A 23259-nucleotide genomic window follows, 5' to 3' on the forward strand; every position below is an offset into this window, starting at 1 on the left:
GATATCATTATATTTGTGATAAACATTTCCATACATGTTGTACCAAACCTACCTGTGGACAATAGAGAGGTTATTGTTTGAGGTAGCTGGGCTTGTTCAGCCTGGAGAAAAGAGATTCCAGGATGATCTCATGCAGCATTCCAGTACTTCAGTAGGAGAGGAAGTGACTCTTTACCTGGTCTAATAGTGATAGGGCAAAAGGCAATTACTTTAAACTAAAAGAGGGGAAATTTAAGTGAGATGTTAAGAAGAAATTCTTTACTCAGAGGGTGGTGAGGCACTGGCACATTTGCCAGAGGAAGCTGTGGATGCCCCATCCCTGGAGACATTCAAGTCCAGGATGGAGCCTGGGCAATCTGATCTTGTGGTTAGCAACCAGTACCCAGCAGGGAGCTTGGAACTTGATCTTTAGGATCCTTTCCAACCTAGACCACTCTGATTCTGTGATGCTCTTTCAGTAGATTTTTTTCAACGTGAAAAATGTTTATTTTCCTATCAACAAGATGATGTTTCAAAGTTTACATTCTTTGCTGTAATGCTTGCAAATATCATTCATTTATATGCAACCATTGTTAATAGCAGTAGTTAGGGCAGTATTATTTCTGCAGTGCTCTTGATCTTTTCGCTTGTTTGTTTTGCATGGGTTGCTGACTTGTGATCTTTTTACAAAGCATTCATAAATCCTGAATAAGACTTGAAAATGTAAGAAGCACTTTAATTTACTTATGAGTTGACAAAAGATGTTTTTAAGTCATGCCATGATCTTTCCTTCTCCAGAAGGTCAACTAAAATTAGATTCCTTCTGACATTTTAAAGATAATTATTAAGAAATTAACCACTAGGTAAAGCTACAAATACTGGAAATATAAGGACAAATTCTTATGTTGTGTTTCATTGTGTCTAAACGCAATGTGAAGAGGCTGAAGGAGAAGTATACTGAGACTGTGATGGTTGGGAGGAGTATATCCTATTAACTGCATTCATTAGAATGTGCTTATAAGGACATCTCCTCTCTTGCAGTATTTTGGAGCCAATTATTGCCTGGGTAGATTCTTTCTGTTCTCAACTGTAGGAGGCAATTCTGGATATTCAGAACCAGACTGGATGCTTTCCTATGCAACCTGCTGTAAGGAACGTGCTTTAGAAGGGAGGTTTGGACTTGATGATCCCCTGCGGTCCCATCCAACCCATCTGATTCTGTGATTCTGTGGAGAGGCAACCAGGCTGGCATGGACTAGCTCCATTTTTCCTCCACAGAAAAATGAGCGAAATTCCTGTGGCTAAATGCTCTAGAAACAGCTAGAGAGAATGAATTCAGGCAGTAGCAATTCGTGTTCAGCAGTAGTTAGGAGAGATGCTTGAGGCACTCAAAAGTTGAGACAGAATATAAAAGCTCATGGGTTTAACTGTGGAACAGAGAATAATTTATGGATGAGGGAAAGAAAGTATGAGTGGTAAGTAATAGTACGTCTAGGAGTAACAAAACATCTTACCATGCTGGAGAGCGTAAGTGAATACCAAACCCCAAGGCATATATGCTTTTTTTGAAACAGGTTTTTTGTAGTGAGTGTGGTTGTTAACACAGGCTGCTTTGATCTGCCAGGAGTACTGTTTTGTCAGAATAAGCAGGCTGTCCATGGTCTGATATTTGCACGGTTTGCAAGCTATGAGAGTACAGAGTTTCCTTTGCTTGAGGGGAGCACCTTGGTTTAACTTAAAATGTTAAATGACATAAAATTGCTAATTTAGGTTTTTCAGGCAAAAAAATTGAGTTCCAGTTAAACCAGACCATTTAATTCTAACGTATGTTGGCTGAAAGTAAGAGCTGATGCTTTGTGGTCAGGTAGGGCCAATCCAAGGATAAAGCAATGCAGAAACAATTTAATTTTTCCTCATAGACTTTTTTAGTGCTGTGACACTTTCAAGTGAATACAAAGTGTGAATTGACTTAGAAAGCGTCAACTCAGAGCCCTGTGGTGAGAGGTGTTAAGTGTTGGGAAGGATTAGAAAGGGGAATAATTGCTGTATGATGCATAAGTCTTTAAGAACAAATTCCAGAATCAGCAAGGCAAAACTCCATGGCTTTAACCTTAATTTAGCTGTGAAGTAGAATACTACTGAATTCATTGTATCTTCACGGAGACATTGTGAGGTCTTATCCTGATCTTATTTCCGAAAACATAATCAAAGCTGCAAATCGTATGCTCTTACTAAAAGCAAATGGAATTAACTGAGGAATCTTTGTCAGCAAAACAGTTATCTTAGTAGGAAAAATAAACTTTTTATTGACATAGCACTGTCATTTGATGGCAGTGCTGTTGTAAGTCTGTAGAAATTAAACATTATAATGGAAGTGTCTATAAATGCAGTCATTTGTGTTCAGGCATTTAGATAACAGGCAGCATAGCTTTTCTTTCCTGTTTAGAGCACCCTATAATCATGCTGAAGCTTTAGCCTTTATACACACCTTTAGGAGGATGTGTGTAAATGTCTGTATCTACATGTTGTGTCTTCTTTTAAGGTATTACCTTTCTCCAGATCCAGCTATTAATAATGGCTTTTTCCACTAAGTTTTTTAATATAAGAAAATGATGAGGGAAAGGCTTTAACATATCACTTATCACTGACTGCTTTCTTAGTACACATTTACAAGACAGTTCTACATGCTATGAAAGGACAGTGCACTGTGACAGCAGTTCTGCTTTTGTAAAGAAAAAAATAGCATTTTTGACACTTAGACCCTTCATTTGTTAATATTGTGTGGACCAAATCCTGCGGAAGATGTAAGTGAGGCAAAATGCAATCCAGCATCCTCCTGCAACGGAGAACCATAAATACTGTTAAGAGTGAGGTGTTGTCATGCAGGATGTTTATCACCCAACCTGCCAATCAAATTTTGATTAGTCATCGGATCTAAGTAGTAAAAATGAAACACATTTTTCCAAAATGGGACTTTGCATTTGGAAAGGAAACCAGAGCTGGAAATGTCATGAGCACTGTAATATCCATGGCAAGATTTGAGTTTGCCTCTCCTCATTACTGCAATTCCAGTACTGTAGCTCTTAATTGTTGAGACGTATAATCATAAAATCATAGAACGGCTTAGGTTGGAAGGAACCTTAAAACCACCTATTGCCAACCCCCTTGCCATGATCAGAGTTGTTACCCACTATATCAGGCCACCTAGAGCACCCATCCAACCTGGCTTTGAATGCTTTCAGGGATAAGGCTTCCACAGCTTCTCTGGGCAAGCTGTTCCAGTGCCTCATCACCCTCTGAGTAAAACGTTTCTTCCTATAGACTAAGCTAAATCTCCCCATTACACCTTGTCATACTACTACCAGATCATGCAAAAGTTTGTCCCCCTCCTGCTTGGAAGCTCCCTTCAATTACTGGAATGCCACAATTAGGTCTCAGTGGAACCTTCTCAAGGCTAAACAAGCACAGCTCCCTTAATTGTTCTTCATAAGAGAGGTGCTCTGTTTCTCTGATCATCTTCATGGTCCTTGTCTGTAAACACTCCAACATCTCCATATCTTTCTTGTGCTAGGGCCTCAGCCCTGATGCTGAGGCTCCAGATAGGGCCTTATAATGTCAGAGTAGAGGGAACAATTACTTTCCTTGCTCTGCCTGAGCATTACACCATCCACACAGCCAATTCATTCAACTGATCTGTTCTCTTTTTGCCTGGGTCCCAGTCTCCAGTCAAGAAGATCAAGGAGAGCACTATGTGTGCATCTGAGCACTTCAAAATCTTTCCAATGAATATAAAGTCCTGGCAATACTGAGAAGTCAGTAGATTAAGACTTTTCAGGACCTTGATGTAAAAGCTGTCATAATTTTGTTTTTCATTTTGTTCAATAATGGCAATACGTTGAAGTGGCATTTGGTGTTGATATGAGACCTGCAGTACCCATTGCTTTTTTTCCCCCTGCAGTTCCGATGGAGAAAATGGAACAACTGAAAGAAGAAAGACAGGAAAATCACCTGCTGTTTTGCTGCAGACTCGTACCAGTGAAGTGGAATATTTTGATAATGGGAAGAAATATGATGTTGCTAGGTAATGATCAGGAACATTGTCAGGTTTCTGCTAATGAAAAAATCAAAATGGTTAAGATATTCCTATTGTGGGTTAGCTTGCAGCCTTATCAGGTAAGGAACAGAGCCTACAGAGGCTGCCATGTCAGCAGCAGTCAGAATAGTGGTAGTAGGAATTTTGGGTTGGCTTAGCTTTCCTGTTAAAGGGAGAAATATACTGCACTATAACCACTGCTGGTTACATCCCATTCACAGCCAATTTGACAAGCAGTCAAACAGCTGCAGTTTGAGACCTTGGCTACTCCTAGAATACTTTCTTGCTAGTGTGTTCATTATCCACAGTAAAGCTATGGCAAAAAAAGTTTTGGGCTCTGCATTTTATATTGTATTAGACTGGCACAGACTGAAATAATAATTTAAAAATCAAACAAACAAAGACATGAATGACAAACTTTGCATGCCTTTCACTTTCAACTGGACAGCTAATGAAGAAGTCGGTAGTCAACCTGACAACATGGTTTTGGTCACAAGGCAGGTAGTTACAAAGCATCACTTAATTTTTAAATCTAAATCTAGGTATACCTGTACTAATTTAAAGTTCCTCTCCCTGTCAACCCTCACAAGTTTAGGAAACTACAGAAGACTTAAAAGGCAGAATGCAGTGCAGTAAGGGAAACTGTTATAGTGCTTTACCTTCTCTGTGCTATTAGCACTGCTCAACACATATTTTTCTAGTCATTCAACAAAGACATGTCATATTTTGTCCTTCCTACTACTACTCTTCAAAAGCCTATACATGAAAACCTCTGACAAAGAGTTAACTTATTTTTGTAGCCTGTTTATGTTTTTCTTCTGTATGAAATTAAAGCTTTCAGGGATAATATTCATGATCTGTGACAATATTATCCTACTTCTGTTTTTATTTTTGTACACGTTTCATGCTATGAATTTCTCCTGCATGAAACCCACAGAATTTATTTTCCTACTCATCCTCAGAAATTTTCCTCTGTACTCTTTCTACTTCATGCTTGTTCAGTTTTTATGTGTTTGGTCAGTTGAGCTTTTTGTTATTGTTTTTTTTTTTTTTTTTTCTTTCAGCATGATTTGCAAAGGGTGTAAAGGTACAACAGCATCCTGTAAAATAGGTACTTGTAGTTCTTTTTCACTTACTGGAAACTTCACTTCCAGAATTGCTAGCTGTCTTATTGATTTCCATACACTACACTGCTCATAGCCATTCTTTGGTTTGTGCATCAGCATGTATTTCTTCTCCATTGTGCTTCCCAAGTAAGCTCCCATTTTGTTGTATAAGTTCATAGCTTTCATTGCACTACCTTCAACTCTCTACTACTAAGTTTTGACTTTTATTACATCAATAACTAACATGCTTAGCATTTCTTATGTTTCCTAGAAACAATAAACATGGAGCTAGGCATTATGGTAATCCATTAAAACTATAAGAATGCCGTGACCTTTTTTTTCCCTTACAACTAAGGTTCCTTAAAAATTAAAAAAGAAGGCCATCAGGAAGGACTAACCTAATTCAAGATTTAGACAGACTTCTCTTCATTGCTATGTAGTACTTGAAAAATCAGGTAGTAGTTACTGAAATATTAATGTATTTCAAAGAAAAGCATGTCCTGTTGTTAACTTAAAAGACAAATAAGTGAGGTCAAGCATTTTACATGGCATAGTGTATTTTTTTTCTTCTTTTTCAGGACAAAGAGCAGTACAGAAAGTCCACTTCTGACAATGGATAGCAAGAATGATTCCAAAATTGAAAGGAAAAAACATATCTCAAATCAGGTAGGGAAGAAGATGGACTTTTTTTGTTGCTGATGATGACTGGTAAGAGCTAATACAGAACTGGAAGAGCACCCTTGTTTACTAGTATTTATTTCCTAGCTGTATAAGGATGTATGTTCCTTTATTAATCTTAGATCAGAACAACAACTTAGTAGGCATATAGCAAAAATGAGAATTTTCTGTAAAATAACTGGGAAAAAGGAAAAGAAAATGGGAGTGTAGAAAGTGGTAATAAGTCACTTAATTGTAAGAATGTCTAATAAAGCATGTGTCTTTGGTGGTGGGCCTTTTTGTTTTTTAGCTGAAGGCAAATGCACACTTTCATAAGCTGTTTCTGGGTGTTTCCATCGATGAGCCACTAAAACAAAGTAAGTATTGAGACTCATGTTATTGCTGGCTGTAGATCAAAATACTGTTAATATCTGCCAATTCTGGTGGCATACAAAAGGCACTACCCAAATTTTAAAAACCTTTAACTCCAGCTTCACGGAGCTACAAGGTCCTTGTTTGCATGCTGGGGCGTTTCTGTTGCAATCTTGTAAAAAGTACATTTGTTTAATCTTCATATGTTTAACATCTTTTGGTGCTTTAGCTCACTTTGTACTTAACAGAGGTTAGTGCAACATACTTTGGTACTGAAGTTTCCTCACTAAAAGCACTGCTTAATCAAGACAGCACTGGTCATACAAATAGGTTGGAATCTTCTTGCTGTTGGTGGTGTTCTAAAACTTAAAAGCACTGGTAGGGAAAAGGATGCAAAGTGGATTCTTCTGTTTTCTATAATAATTTTGGCAAGTAAATGCTACATAGAGATTAAATGTGTCTTAAAAGGAATAAGAGGAAAGCAGTTAATGAGTGGTAAATAGTGTGTTCAGTGGCTGTGATGTAAAAGCAGGATTGCGTTATTTTTTTATGTGTTCTACCTCTGCTGGTCATCTGGTCCAGGAAACTGCTGGACAGCTAAAAGTTTAAAGCTAAAAAAAAATCATTGAAGCTTTGCAAATTGATGCAATGCAGTTACCTGAAAGTTAGTCTAAAACTTACTAGGAATCTAGGTGGTACTCTGTCAAAAAAGATTCTTGGCTTCTGGGACTCTGTTGCTTATTACACATACCAGTCTTTATTCTTCAGATATTTTGAATTACTCTAAAGACTGTGAAATCATCCGAGCTTCTCTGTAACTTAAAAACTTATTCACTATATTTCAGTGTTTAGAGTGATAGAATCATTTGAGTTGGAAGAGACCTTTAAAGGTCACCTTGTCCAACTCCCCTGCAATGAGCAGGGACAATTTGACAGTGTTTATCAAAAGGCATATACACAAACAGGCAATGGGTAAAAAAAAAAAAGAGTAAAAAAATAAAGCCAGACCCTTTGTGTACACTAAAAATTAAAGAATATCAATATATTTTAGGTTTTACCTGTGCTCTACAGAAAGAAATTCTTTACCAAGGAAAGCTGTTCGTTTCTGAAAACTGGATTTGCTTCCATTCCAAGGTCTTTGGTAAAGACACTAAGGTTAGTAAAATCATTTGTACAAAATAGTAATACCATTCCTTAGAAATGTGTTCATCACTTGATATCTGCTTTATTTTGCAAGGTTAGAAAAATTCTAATAGCTCTATGTTACTGATTAGAATGACTATGCCCAAAAGTCTCTCTAGAACCGGAGTACCATAAGTATGAAAGATCCAGTCTTTGTGTTAAGGATACCCTGCCTGCAAAAAAGATTTAAGAGAAGAGCTTGACATGGAATTGCAAGGGCTGCCAAACACAGATGGCAGTAACTCTACAAAAATGGCTCTCTTGAGTTGACTTTGGAAAAGAGGAGGCAGGATGCAATGTATAAGGACTAGTTGGATAAATGGTGGGAAGGATCAACCATATTCACTCACAGCAAGTTAAAAAAAAACAAAACTAACACTGGCTTTGGAGTGGAGTGGCAAAGGCCTGAGTGTGATTCTTCTAGCTGTTTCTTCTGTTGTATATGAACAGTGGAAGTCTACTAGATTTTTACTTGTGAGCCTGGTGTGAAGAACAGAAATGAGACATAAACTCTTCTGTCTTTGACCTTTTATTTGGAAAAAAAAATGTTATTTGCTGTGAGGATTTTTTTGGCTTCTTTTTTTCTCAGGTACTTCATTAAACAAATTACTCTTTAGATGAAGACCTTCTAGGTGAATTAGGTGCTGAAACCACTTAGGAGCTCACATTATCTTATTTCTTTGCTGTCAGCTGTTGTGATGAAACACAGTACATCTTTGTCAGGGACCTACTTTAAGAAGGTAGAATTTGTTTTTTAAAAATGATTAAAATAGTTAATGACGTATTACTGAGTCTGGCTCTGTAACTTACTACATATTACTGCTTGGACCAAGAAACTGTTTCCTAGTTATAGGATTATATTTTATATTCATTAAATATAGGTAGTATGTTAACATGTAAGAAGTAGGTGTGCATGTGCATGTCAATAAAAGCTATGTAGCACAAAGAAATAAAAATTAATGAATGATTGGATGCTGTAATTTAAGTTCATAGCATCTATCTTGTTAGGTATTTTCATTAAACTTTACTGTCTGTGTCCTGTGTACAGAAATGAGTGCATAGGCCTACCCCAAACTGTGGGACATCTTTCTAAAATTCAAGCTTAGCTAGATGTATATGATTAAAATCTAATAAAAACCTACCAAGTGGAATAGAAAGACATGGAATAAAAGATGCAACATGATAATCTTGTAGTACTGTAAAGTGATGTTTATAAGATGTCAGCAGCTTTGTGAGGGTATGTATATTTTCATATAAATGATGCAAAGGGGAAACAGAAAATAAAGTAGATAAGTTTTCTAAATGTGTCTGTAGTGATATTCCAAGTACAATCAGTCCTGGGACCTTGTTTTAATAAAACACTGACAGGGAGAAAAATGAAAAGTGAGAGAGAGGCCTGGTCATGTACTTCCAGTTGTCTTCCCTGCCTCTGCAATACAAAGACTTTAATGCTTGATTCAGTCATACACAGCAGACATAGATTTTTAGACATACCATCAACAAAACAGCAGGGAAATAGGGAATATAATGAAGAACCATGTAATAGGGGAGGAGGAAATCAAGCTTGACAAAAAGAACCATTTTCATAGATGTTTCATATATTGATAAAGTTGCCAGGACACAAAACTTCTGTTGCTTGAAACAATTTAAACTTAGTCATATTTTGTCTGTTGAGAGAAGTAGCAGGTCTATGTGTTCTATTCAATTTATCATAACAAGTTCTTCTACCTACATATTTTTTTCTGTTAAAACCTTTGGTGGGTGAGATAGTCACACAAGTTGAGAGATTTTAATCTGTAGTGTAAACACTCTACATGTTCAGAAATGAAGGAACCCTTCTTCAGAACTTACTGGGCTTTGAAAGACTTCTCTGTCTTTCCAGATTGCTCTGTTTTGACTATCTGTGTTGACCTCCAGTCTTTTCTGAGCTAAGCATTTCAAGGTGCCTGCACGTAAACTTGTTTCCTGAAATAATTATTACTCCAGATAGAAACAGAATACTTGCAGTGATTTTGCCATTTTAATCTAATGCTTAGGTAAGAATGCAGCAAGCAAGTACTTAATCCCACTTAAGTATTCTTTAGTCTTGATTACAGTAATGTTATCCATCAAAATTGCATGCAGCAGAGTGTCATTAACATCTCTTACTTAAAGTTCTTTGAGGTAGACTGAACCAATTAGAAAACTTCCAAGCTGCCATTTTTTTATCGTTGCTATTTTCAGAATTTTTGCTGGAGTAGTAAGTTTCATTTATTTTGTTGTTGGTGCTGGTTGTTGTGGTGTTTTTTTGTTTTTTTTTTAAGCAATGCAAATTGTTGTCTGACTACATGACAGTTCTGTTCTGTTTTGTTTTGTCCTCCTGTCAAACACACATCGTATCTTCTCCCTTCTTTCCACTCAAGAAACAGCTTAACTAGAAGTGTTTTGACTAGAAACATTGAAAGATCTTTCTGGATCAAGAAAACATTCAATTCAGAAAAAATAGAATCTTTTTAATTAGCGCATTTTCAGAAGACTTGTCCTCAGAAGCCAAGCAACTAGAATTGACATATTTAGTTAGAATAAATAATTGATAGAAAAAAATTGTGTCCAGACTTAAAGATTGTTAGATTCAGGCATGGGCCTAAGAATAATATAAAGTCATAGGCATTGGTTTTGCTGTGGCTCGTTTTTCTCTCTTTTCTTTTTTCCTTCTTTTTTTTTCTTCTTTTTTTCCTTCTCTCTTTTTTCCTTCTTATTTTCTTCTTTTTTTCCTTTTTCACAGATTTTTTAATAAAACTAAGTACTAAATAATGAGTAAGTTTCTGGCCTACAGATGATAGAGGAGTGACTAGCCATGCTTAAACAATGGCTAGACTAGTTATCTTGCATCCAAATGAGGCACATTTCTTGTTAACCAAAAGAAATATATATTTTTTTTTCATTTAATTTCTTGGTATTGCTTTGCACTTATTGCTCTGAGCAGAAGTTGATGAGGCTTTATGAAATTGCACAGAGAAGCTTTATTCTCATGCATTAATTTGCTTTTAATTCTGTGCTCTGATCACTCAGTGGTCAGTCATTGCACACTTTTAATCTTAGTTCTGAATTTCTCAGTAAGTTGGGACAAAGGAATTCTCAACAGTAGCTGTACCCTGTCAGTGTGTATCTTGGATTATTTTATTTGCCTAACTTCCTAAGCCTGAGTCTTTCCAACTGCAAGACAAACCAGCTATTCAGTCTTCTGTAATGCAAGGTTTACAGAAAGAACCCATGCAGAACATTTTAACTGAAATATTCGGAAATATAGCTCCACACATACTACTAATGGGGTTGGATTAAAAAACGCACAAAGCAGGAGGGAAATTTTGGAACTTTTCAGTGTAAATGTAGGCAGTTTGGATAGCATACACAGGAATCAGTATAAGTCAGAGTGTGTGTGGGTATTGGATCTTTCAGTGATACTGGTGGACAAGTGGTTTACTTAGCTGTTCCTTGCAAAAGAAAGAATCTATAAGCAGTGAAAAGAGCTATATGTTTATTCTTCAATACCCTGTTGCATGATTTGTTTTGCTCCTAAGTAAAAAGCCTAGCTTTAAGACTGTTTTCTTCAGCGTATCTACAGTGAACTAAGTTTCTAGTCTTTTAAGAACACCTGGTAAAAAGAGAACTAAAAATAGTTAAGAAATAGTATTAATCTGAAACCATAGCTGTTCTGTATGAATTGTTAGTAATCATGGACATGGAGGAGAAATCTTTACATGGAGAGTGCTGAAGGTCTAGCTTATCACAGCTGGTAGGCTGGCTGCTTGTGGAAGAGCATGCAGGTTTGTATGCATGTATTGAGACTAATAATACAATGGTCTTGTTGTAGATCAGCATACCTGTGCTCTCAGTGACACTTCTAAAGAAAACCAAAACTGCCCTTCTTGTGCCAAATGCTCTGATCATAGCAACTGACACAGACAGAGTAAGTACACAGAGAACAATGCTGTTGTACCCTGCCTGCTTTCTTTTTCATTTTTCTGTGTCTTTTGCCCTCTCTACTTACTGGCACTCATATCATGAGAGATTCTTCAAGGAGCTAGGTGGTCATTTAAGCAGCTAGAGGAATTGGTCACATGTAGTCATTTAAATTTAGGATCCCAGAGGGTCTGGTTTCTTACCAGATAATTTGAGCTACTTCTGCCTCCTCAAGTGTCAGACAAGGGCTATGTAGAACTTGATGACAAAATAAGAAATGGAATCTCTTGCTGCATGGTGTTGCCTGTAAACTATCATTCTTCATTCTCCAAGACATCTGTGTAGTGGCACTCATGGATCTGAAACAAATGGGTCAGAAAATGCATGCAGAGAGAGTTACCTGCCTTGCTGGCAGCTCTTTACAGTGTTCTGCCATTTGCTTGTGTCTTCTCATCTGATCAGAAATACCTTAGATGCAGCAAAATGCAGTTTCTCCCTGAAATACTTCGTACTATACTCAGTACTATTGCATCAATCAGTAGAAAACGGATTATACTGAGACCAGCTTTAGGACAAAACTGTTGTCACTGAAGAAATAGTTTGTGGACTTGAGCTTATTTATTTGTTTATTTATACCTTATTTTTAAGAATAGGGAAAATACATCATTCAAAGTTTTTAAAACAAACAGACCAACAAAATAAAATAATAGATCTGGACCATGCTATTTTCTGCAACAGAATATGGTAAATTTTATGTGCCTGTTCTATGTTCCCTGCAATTAACCTCAGTTCATAGTCTCAGAAGTAATAGAGGTCTTCATTGCTACATGAACATTTTAGAAAATAGGAGGTTTTGCAGAACAGATAACTATCAGTTTTAGTAAGATGGAAGGAAGCATGTACTATGTGTCTTTCTCAAGTGATTTTGGAACTTTTGTTTTTCAGTATATGTTTGTCTCCTTACTCTCCAGAGATACAACCTACAAGCTATTAAAATCTGTATGCAGACATCTTGAGGTAAGTACTTATGGGAATGAGGATATGCAGCTTTATGTTCATCATTACTGCTTTCCTTTTAAGTGCTAGGCAGTTGCTAGACCTGTTTCCTGTTACAAATGCCTTATTTTTTTTCAGGATACAAGTATGGGCAACAGTCCCCATCCATCTTCTATTGGAAACAGCTTCAGAGCTGATCATCCTACAACTTTGTCCCTGGTAAACAGCTTCAGTGTTTTTTTCTTTCATGGCATTTCACTGTTCATTGCAAATCTTACTTATAATATCTGAAGGAACAGGCTGCGCAGGGGGTTTGCGGAATCTCCTTTTCTGGGGACATTCAAGACCCACCTGGACACCTACCTGTGTGATCTGGTGTAGGGAACCTGCTTTGGCAGGGGGGTTGGACTCGATGATCTCTTGAAGTCCCTTCCAACCCCTATGATTCTGTGATTCTGTGAAGGAAAGAGAATCATGACATCTGTTTCTAAAAATTCCATGAACTTATTAAGAAGAGCGAGTATGATTAGCATAAGTATAGTTTGATCTAATTAGATATATACTGTGTATGTCTTAGATATATTACAAGGTGTGTATGCCCTACATACTTTTCTTGCTGTCAGATTTCACGACTGTATTTAACCATTGCTGCTTCCACTAACATTAACTATATTCCAAGTGTTTCTTGTTACAATCCTTCCACTGTGAGCCAGTTCATGCAGCTGAAAGAGCTGTGTATCCATGTGTAATGACCATATTCTAACTGTAGATATTTCTGTTCTGGACTTGTTTGCCTAGCAGTTTTTCTTTTGCAGTCATCTTAAATCTCTTCACATTAGGCAGGGAATAAGACTTAAATACTGGTGAATGTAAGTGGTTTGCTCTATTTTGCTAACCTGATCTCAGTATCTGGATATCAAAGTTTATTTCTGCTCAGACAGTTTTGAATATGTAATTATTAGTTCAGTTTCTGCAGGGAGGTTGGAGGAAATGAGATTAATTAGACTTGCTATGACTGTTTCCTCATCAGGATTTTAATGAAGACTATTCTGATCTGGATGGAATAGTACAGGAGCAGAGACAAGAGATGGAGGAGTCCAGCAGCACGGGATCACAGACCCCAGAGCTAGAACGTTTCCAAGGTGAGTGTGGATGTGGAGCTCCAAGAAAATGGGAACAGCTTAGCTTTAGGTTTTGCTTATGTAATTCCTCCTGATATGGAGGTGGATCTATGTTCTCCATAGTCCTGCAGACTAGTTATGTAAGATCTTTATCCTAGCTGGAAGAGCTGTATTTCCATTGTTATTTTGCTTTGTAATCCAGAATTAAGGAATGACTTTGTTGTGCTTCCTTTCTCTTCTCTTCCTCTTCATTCCTTTTCTTCTTCTTCATTTTTTCTCTTTCTCTTTCTTTCTTTCTCCTTCTCCTTCTCCTTCTTATTTCCCTGACCCCTTCCACTTCCTCTTTCCTTTCTTTTTCAACTAAAAAAAGACTATTGTAAAGTAGCTCAAGTTATAAATAAATGTCTTCTAATCTATGCAAATAAACATTATGTTCTCTGGTAGATTTTTGCAATCAAAAATATTATTTTTTAATGTGATTTTGTGTTTCTGTGCTTAAAACTTAATTTTATTCTTTGTGGTCATTAAGGCTCCTGGAATTTCATCTATTGTTCATTATTAACAGTACTATTTGTGCTCTCATATGCTTCAAGTTTTTCATCTTATTAGCAAGAATGCTGTGTAGAAACATACTGCATATAATTTCATAAATATGGCTAAACACATTTTATGCAGTGTATTTAAAGTATTCTAGGGTATTAGTCCACTGCACAATTAATATATATTAACAACTTAGTATGTTGTTATTCCATTATTTTTCCAGTTCCATCTGAACACTATGAATATAGATTCATAGATTCATAGGTACATTAGGTTGGAAAGGACCTACAAGATCATCTAGTCCAACCATCCTCCTATCACTATCCCTACCCAACTACTAAATCAAATCCCTTAGCACCTCATCTAAACGCTTCTTGAACAGCACTAGGAATGGTGCCTCAACCACCTCCCTAGGCAGGCCATTCCAGTGCCTGACCACTCTTTCAGAGAAAAAATGTTTCCTCAGGTCTAATCTAAATCTTCCCCGGCGCAACTTGTGGCCATTCCCTCTCGTCCTGTCGTTATTTATCAGGGAGAAGAGGCCGACCCCCTCCTCACCACAACCTCCCTTCAGGAAGTGGTAGAGTGCAATAAGGTCTCCTCTGAGCCTCCTCTTCTCCAGACTAAACAATCCCAGCTCCCTCAGCCGCTCCTCATAAGACTTGTGCTCCAGACCCCTCACCAGTTTTGTTGCCCTTCTCTGAACACGCTCCAGGGCCTCAATGTCCTTCTTGTAGTGAGGGGCCCAAAACTGAACACAGTACTCGAGGTGCGGCCGCACCAGAGCTGAGTACAGGGGGAATATGAATTATTAGAAACTTTTACCTTTGAAATGAAATGTTATGGATACAATTTTTTTAGTAACAATTTTCAGTAAGCCTAGTTTTTGTTAGTCATTTTTCATGTCTCTTTCGTTCAGTGGTATGGTTTAGTGTTATTTAATTTGGTATTTACTATGTGTGTATTCTTAATTGTTGGTATTTCTGAAGCCATAACTAAATTGTGGTGTCATCACTTGTAGAGTGAATGCTTCTGAATAATGATTTAACTTGCTGTCTTACTTTCTTGAGGCTGATAACTACTTCAGACCTTTCAATTTCCTTTTTCATAAATGAAAAAAAAACAATAATCCCTTTAAGATGTGCAAGGATGTGCAAGTAAAACATGAATAGAACTAAGTGTGACTCAGTTCTTCTATCTCACTCAATATCTGATTCAAAATGTCATCTGCATGTAAAAAAGAAAGTTAGGAAAGCAAGCTATAATCTTCCTTTCTAAAATAAGAATGCTGAATCTTCATTTGTAGTGATACTGAAGTCATTAGGTGTCATCTCTGTTGCATATTTGGTCATTCTAAGAGATTGTTTTTGTGTGTTTAATCTTCAGACTGGAAATCCAGTGGTAATCTGTGAAACTTGCACAGGTTGCTTTCACTTAAACAGTCTGGAAATGTAAATGTACCGTACATAATCCTCTTCCAATCCATGTGCTTATTTTCTATTTTGTCATTATGTGCAATTGTTATATAAATTACTTTAAAGCCAGTAAATCAACTGCTGATTTCTATCCATGTCCAGAAATGCATCTCTTAAAATCCTTCTGTTGCCATATTCCTTAAATAACTTAAGCTACGAATAGTTTCCTTTGACTTCATATTTCACCTTTATTAAAATTCTTGCTTTTGACAGATTATCACGTTGTTGAGACGCAGACTCACTTGAAAGTTTCAAAGACTGAAACAAAGTCTGTCCGTTCAGATGGACGCAGTAAATGGGTACCTGAAGGAAAAGCCAGAAACTATCTTCGAAATGGTAGGGAATTAAGTGCAGATCCTCTGCTGAAGTTAGTTGAAACAAATTCATATAGTTACGTCAGTTCACATAATATGGAAAATTTCTTTCTTGTTTCTCTCTCTGTTTAAATTATCTGCTGCATGCTTCAAAACATCATTGTGTGCCTCCTGGTGTTTCCTGGTCAAAGTAACTCTTGTTCTTTCCCTAGCAGGTCATTGTGAACCTTTCAGATTCTTCCACAAATTTAAGTTCCAGAAGATCTTATCTCTGAACCACATACTTGTATTTTATGCAGTTCTGTAAGTAAACAGTATCAAAATTGTTGAGATACTCCTTTTTTTTTTATGTAGATTAATATTATCTCAGCTTTGCTTGAAAAAGAGGAAATGTATGAGAATTTTGTCTGATATCTTTTCAGAACTAGAAATGGCAGGATAGACCTATTTAACAGGCCTTTTACTTTTAAAAGCAGAGGATTTTTTTGGTTCAGCAAACGATGGAGAGTTTAACTACTTGCACTTAGCTAAGCCATACTAAATGTTCAGATTTTTAAAACTATCTGAATGCCTCCAAATACCAGTATTATTCAACATACACAAATAATGATATAGATGTCTTTTAGTGTTGCATTTGTGAGGTACCTCTGACATTCCCCTGTCCATATAAGCATAACTGATGTATCTTCTTTTTTTTTTTTTCTCACAGTGTCTGTGTTTTAATATTCTCTACCTTCTACATGAGATATAAAATCAATGTCCTGGAAGAACGTCTTATCTCCATTGCATCTTTTGATTCACATGTTAAGGAGTAAGATGCACCCTATAACTATTTCAATTTAAAGCAAAAGTACTTCTCCAGTATCTCATGCTAATCTAGTCTTTTCAGAAACTCCTATGTTACTACTGTGCCCTCATGAAACTTAACGCAGTTCTTGCATCCGTGCAAGCCTCATCTCACAGATTTCCTTTCAAGACTTCCAATGCAAGCATATGGCATGGTGTGGTATTGCTTTCATGGTGTTTCACATAACTGTAATGGTAGTGTAAACTGCTGAAGTGAGCTTCTTTCCAGATAATGATTCTGTGAAAAAGCAATGTCTTCAGTCATAGTGTCCTTTGATTAACCTAGGATGACAGAAGTTATTTTGTAATCTTTGAGCTAATAAGTCTGACTTAATTTTAGGATGTTTTTTAGAGTTTTGAGTTGCCCAACTCCTCTTGAGAGACTGACATATTATCTTGCAAAAATAAGTAATAACAGTAATAATAATAAAAACTGCAACAGGTTCTTCATGTATTTGAAGAGGAATGGCAAAAAATGCATCATAGGAGAAGATGTCCAGGACTTCTCTCAGTATGAAGTAGAAGGATAGAACATAATTAAATCATATTTCCTGGTGACACTTAGAGAGTACTCAAGCTATTTAACCATAGAAAACATACCATTAGTTCATGGCATATCTAGGAAAGAATGACTTCTGATCTTTTTATTGTAAGTGTCCTAACAATTATTTAGTAATTTCATTCTATAGCTGTGGATGAGCTCAGGCCAAGGATATGACCTGCCTCTCCTTTTTTTTTTAATCTCCCTGTTGCATAAACAGGAAATCTGCAAACTTCAAAGAGAGAGGCAATATATTGTATCACAATATGAGCTTCTTAAGACTACTTAGGACAGAAGGAGTTCAGTTGGATACTGAAAATACAAGTTTATTTAGTATTAAATTTTCCATTCTTCTCTCCCTCTTATAACTTAATTTTTCTGAGCTTCTCTGAAATACGTGACTTAGACATTTCTAAATGTCACTGCAAAATCATCTGCCACATGGTATAGTTAGTAATGCTGACATCTGAAGTGGCACCACCTGAAAAACAGGAGAAAACAGAATTCAAGACAGCTGTACCCAGGTGGAATGGAATTCTCTGCAAAGTTTCAGACTTGGTCATGTTGTCATACTGAACAACGACTGTGCTGCTTGGGATCCACAAAACACAGCTGAAAGCAGCACGAGTTGTGTACACAAACAAAACTAGGTTCTTAAGAGCAAGGAAGTGGTGATTTATCTTAAAAAGGCTTGCATTTATGTTTTAGCAGTAGTGCAGGGAGAAGGGTAAATTTACTTAGTAGTAGGCAATATTAAAAGCCGATCTCCCACTTTTTATGTATTTTGATTAGCAGGATACTTAATTCCTCATCTGAAGCAGAAAGGTCCTGTTGTTCTGATCCTAAAGTAGGGATACAGGATGACCTAATGGGGACTTCTCCTATGTCAAAGGGTTAGTCTTTTTGGTTTTCTCTAAGTCACAAGACACAGAACTTAGGCAATTCTTCAAATTATTTCTAGATAGAAAATTTTACATCTATTCTTCTGGCGAGTTAAACAACGTGAAGAATGTAGTCAAAAGTTCAAGTGACTTAGGGCTTTGTTTTCATAAACAAGTACAGTTCACAATGTTGCCATTCAAAGGTTTCATATCTGAATGCGTCTTTCAGCTCTGCTTTAGTTTTTCTCATTTCCATCACACAAAATTCTTCATTCTGTTTGACAGACATCCAATGCACCAAGGTTTGGAATCTCACCTGCAAATTAATGCTGATGCCTTCTGTGATGAGTTAACCGCTAATCTTATAAAATTGGAAAAGGTAACTTCATATGATATGATTCAAATGCTGGTTAACACTAATCAGGTTCCCCCTGAATTTCTATTGTCTATTTTTTTGAAAGTGCCAAGTCACTCCCAGATTTCATACTAGAAACTAGCATGTTTTACTGGACAGTGAACTGCTTTCTGGACTGAAGTTAGCTAGCGTACAAGCATTGGTCTGTGTGGCTGCTTTGCCTGGAGCTGACGCTCAATACCAAGAATATTACTAGACCAAACATTTCAGGGGTAATTATTGCTTTTAATTATCTTGATTTTTTTTTTTTAATTTTGTCTATCTGAGTTAGGGACAATAAACTTAAAAAGAAATTTCCTTAATCCTTGTCTGCAGCTTTTGTTTTGGTTTTCTGATCAATAAAAGCCTTGCTGGTATTCATATGTAGTCATCCTCTTCATACAAAACATCTGGAATCCATCTCTTCAGTAACACAAATGCTGCTGCTGCACCAGCTGTCCAGGTCACTGCACCTGAACTTTGTTCTCTGCTACCTTTACTCTTCATTATTCTTTAGCTGCAAGCCTAAGTGCATTTGCTGAAATAGGAAGTCTGTGCAGAACAAGAGTGGATGGGGAGAACTTATTTCCACTTTATGTATTGTGGTGAGTTTGCTGTGGTCAACAGTCAGACCCACCAGCTCAGCAGTTCTCTCCTACCTCCTCAGCAGAATAGAGGAAGAAAATCGGATGAGAAAGACTGTGGATCAAGATAAAGGCAAGGAAATTGCTGACCAGTTACTATTACAAGCAAAACAGATTCCACTTGGGGAAAATCAGTACAGTTTCATTAGGTAGTGAGAAACAAACAACACCTTTCCTCACCTGTCTCCTAGGTTCATCTTCTCCTGAATTCTCTCCTTCTTCCCGGCCACCAAGCTATTCTTGGGGTTCAGTGGATGGGTTATTGTCACTAAACATCAGTTTTCAATCTGCCACTCCTTTTCACTTTTCTTCTGCTCCAGTCGCATTTTACCCTGCACTGATGTGGGCTCCTCCAAGGGCAGAGTACCTTCAAGGAAATATCCACCTGTTCTGGCATGGCCTCTGTCATAATCTGCCATGGGACACCTTCACCCCACCTCTTCTCCTTTCTCTTCCTTGGCCTTGGTATTCCCTAAGCAGTTTCTAACTCTTTTTTTCTCTTCTCTCTCCATGTGGTGTTTTTGCTTTGTATTAAATGCACTTTCCCCAGAGGTGCCACTGGCTTGGCTTGTCTGCTGGTCTCAGCTGTGTCTGCGGTGGGTCCATTGAAGCCTGCTGGAACTAGCTGTGCTTGGCACTGGGCAGCCACATCAGCTCACAGCCCACCCCACCACCAGATCTTTGACACCTCTACATACTGCATACATGCACATGGAATGAGTGTGCTGGGGAGATGTCAGAATCAACTGGCTAAGCATGAAGAAGAAAGAAGGATTAGTAAAGTGAAAACAGAAGTTATTGAAATTCCTTTGCACTTAAGTCAGACGGGATCTTTTTGCCTCTGTTTCCAAAACTGGGTGTTTGCCAGAGCTATTCAGTGCTTGGTTTTTTGTTGGTTTTTTTTTTTCACTGAGTGGGTTTCTCAATTGTTGTAAAGATTATATAAAATCACTGTTAACTGTGTGGCATTGGATCAGTAGAGTGTCTTCCAAAAACAGATTTCCCTCCATACACACCCAGCCCTTCGTCTACAGCAACCTAGAGTAATGGTAGCACATGCCTCTGTGTGCTCTGGATGATAACAGTATGAATACAAGAGAAAAATCCTTGTCAGATAATTACTAGTCAGTATCTTTAGCCAAATTAGGCCATCTAAGAAATTATTACCTTCTAGATGTCTGGGACAATGGCAGGATGGTTCATGGAAGACTTTGTTTCAATGGGAAAATATTTGTTTCAATAGGAAGATAGCCTGCAGAAGCAACAGGAGTAGGCCAGCACAGTCTTTTTCATAGTCTCCACGTGAAAACACAGCAAAAGGCAGCTGGATGTTGGAGCATTCAGCTCTGTTCCCTAGGAAGTCACCTTTGCTCCTGAATTAGTCTTAAGTCATATATTTTTTTTCATTTCATGTCTACAGAATTGAACCTTTGTCATTGCTAAAATGTCAGGACATGTTCAACTGCTTCTCTTACAAGTTAAATGAGTATTGCACGTAGCTGCCACAACCAGTAGTTACAACGTTATGTTTGACTCTATTTCTGCACTGCAAAACTGGCAGGTCTAATAAGTTATATGCTCAAGTTACAGCAGTTGTCTAACTGTTCTGTATGTCTTGGTGAAAAGTGCTAGTAATTGACCAAATGGCTTCAACAGCAAAAGTATCACAAAAGTTTCAGTGCAAATTGTGATCTCCCCTTCTTGTGGGACTGCAGCACTATGAACTACTTCACAGAAACTATCTAGGTTGTAAACGAACAATTACTCTTCAGTTAGTAAATGTTCAGTGCAAAAGTATGCTGCAATTATTTTTCAAGTGACCTTGTGATTTTTACCAGCTGTACTTCATACCTGGAGTCAAGAAATTCCCATGGCCTGGCAGAATTTTGCTTTGGCTTTTAAATATTTTTAACGAGTTGTTAAAATGCACCATGTCCATTAGGATAAAGAGTTAAAGTGGGAGAAGGAAAACGTGGCCTGATTTTACTTATTTCTTTTTTCTAATATAGCTTGTTAAATGAAAATTCATGTATAAGGCTCTCACAAAAGTTTTTCACTGTTCTTGAAAAAGGTGGACATCTGGGACAGCAGTTCTATGAGGCAGGGTTAAGAAGTTATATCCTTGGACAGAAATTGCAATGTACAGTAGTTCCTCAAATTAAATTCTGAAAGTAGCTGTGACTAAAGCTTCTGTGGCTGCCAACTGCTAGTTACTAAGGTACTGTGAACACATGTGCCAGGGGATGTGGCTCACTGTATTCCCCTCTCTCTAATTTTGAGAAGAAGATGGAGAATAAAGAAAGAGGCTGTTTAAAATAGGGCTATGCAAACAATCCTGAGGATGTGACTATTTTAGATTGCCTTCAGCGTAACTGAGGGAATAAACATATAAACAAGACAATCTGGCATAAGGAGGCATGGTTGGAAGACCTTATTTTGCTGCATACATTAGAAGGCTATGTAGCAGAAGCTGTTCTGAAACTATCTGGATTACCCACTGAAACCTGTGACTTTTAAGTCTGAAGCTTATATATTTTTTTGATTGAGTTCAAAATTTTGGATTTATTGAATATTTCTTTCTAGCTCTGGTTTGTTCTCTTATATCCTATCTGATGAAGAAGAGAACACCACATGGGAGGTTGCAGGAGATACTTACAAGCGATATCAGCTTGGTTTCAGCTGCTCAGCTAAGCATTCAGCTGACTGATCATATCTGGAAGCTTCCTCTGACTCTTGTCATTTAATATGAATACTCTGTTAATACAAATACCACTAGTAAAAATAGCCGTGACAGAATTAACAAGCGCACAGAGGATATATTGAAGAATGTCTTGATTTTCTTAAAAATATGATATAACGCTTTCTGTTTCCCAATCATTTTTGTCTCTTTTTCTAAGATACAGAATAACTTGCAAAAACTGCTTGAAGATGGTGAATGAAATGTTTATGCTCTTGGACTGCTTCAGACTTCATTCATCTCGCTTCACAAACAGATCCAAAGGAGCTCTGCTGGACAGAGTTCAAGCTGCTTTGTTTTCAGTCCAAGCCAAGGTTAAACTACTGAAAAGCTACAACACAGAAAGTCATTTTATTGTTAAACAACTATGATTGTCTGCATGTTTTGAAAATAAGTTTGGGTTTTTTTTTCCTTCTTTATTATGTGTGAAGTAATTAATGGATTTTACAGTTTGTTTGATTTTAGCTTTCCTTCCACCACTGAAAGGCTGATGCAACTCCTTTTACCTCTGCATTTCTTTTTTGCCTCTTTTCATGTACTTGTAAGAATTTCAGTCACAATTCATATGCTGACATGTTGTGTGAATGAGCTGGCATGTATCTCACAACTGTGGCTATGAATCATGGCTGCATTTTTTTCCTTCTGTCCTATAATCCCAAAGATTAAAACCAAGCACTTCTGGATTTGATTCTATGGAGTGCTGAAGTTTTGATGCGTGCTTAAGCACTGGTGCTGTAAAAAGGCTCAATTCCATGCTCTGTGGCACTGGATCCACTGCTGAGGATAAAGTCCATTTCTAATGGGGATTCATTTTTCATCCAAGTCAAGCTTGAAATATGTATGAACTTGCAACATCAAGTTATTTGTGACTAGCATTTTGGGTATGACAAGTCTGTTTGGAAAACCTACTGGTTTTTTTTGCCTGCTCATTAAGTCTCTGTCCTTTAAGTTAATTGATCAGTGTGAAGATCTCAGCTAGCTTTCCTTAAAGCTGCACGGAGTCTTGGTTGGGTAAGCAAGTACATTTCATGTTCCAGTTATTTCATGGTCCAACTCTAGACTTGAAATGGACCAGATATTTCCACCTAATAGAAACTGACAGATTACTGAAATTATTTTTATTGCCACGTTATTAAACTGAAAGAAAAGGCGGAAATCTGCTTTGTTATATCACAGTATTTTTTCCCATTGCCTAATGGGATAACTGTTTTGGGTTTTTTTAGCTTTCTGATTCACGGAGCAGGCTGGTTCATTTGAAAAAGCAATATTTAGGGTAATGACAACTTGTATATGTAATACAACTGTTTATATATGCTCTGCATTTTATAACCATTTCTGTGAAATGTACCTTACTTTGTTTAAATAAACTGTTTCGAACAATCAACTCAGTGGTGTGATTTGGATCATTGTACTTCCATCCATCAGTTTTAATCAAATAA

General features: G+C 37.2%; 1 protein-coding gene across 3 annotated transcripts in view; it reads left to right on the top strand.

Annotated features, from left to right (window-relative positions):
* GRAMD2B (GRAM domain containing 2B) overlaps positions 1-22853 on the top strand; it is a 41796-nt gene extending 18943 nt beyond the window's left edge. For 2 of the 3 annotated variants that reach the window (XM_065745635.1, XM_065745634.1), the window contains exons 2-14: positions 3938-4060; positions 5757-5844; positions 6146-6212; positions 7259-7362; positions 11243-11338; positions 12277-12348; positions 12466-12546; positions 13358-13469; positions 15677-15799; positions 15993-16080; positions 16487-16588; positions 18331-18424; positions 21981-22853. In XM_065745635.1, coding sequence (XP_065601707.1) covers positions 3938-4060; positions 5757-5844; positions 6146-6212; positions 7259-7362; positions 11243-11338; positions 12277-12348; positions 12466-12546; positions 13358-13469; positions 15677-15799; positions 15993-16080; positions 16487-16588; positions 18331-18424; positions 21981-22022 — 1192 coding nt within the window. In that variant the 3' untranslated portion in view covers positions 22023-22853. Of the gene's footprint in view, positions 1-3937; positions 4061-5756; positions 5845-6145; positions 6213-7258; positions 7363-11242; positions 11339-12276; positions 12349-12465; positions 12547-13357; positions 13470-15676; positions 15800-15989; positions 16081-16486; positions 16589-18330; positions 18425-21980 lie in introns of all 3 variants that reach the window. The other variant, XM_065745633.1, reaches the window with a different exon arrangement.
* Positions 22854-23259: the final 406 nt, after the last annotated feature.

Source organism: Cyrtonyx montezumae, unplaced genomic scaffold, assembly GCF_038088225.1.
Source record: "Cyrtonyx montezumae isolate F1298 unplaced genomic scaffold, pur_monq_1.0 scaffold_36, whole genome shotgun sequence".
NCBI lineage: Eukaryota > Metazoa > Chordata > Aves > Galliformes > Odontophoridae > Cyrtonyx > Cyrtonyx montezumae.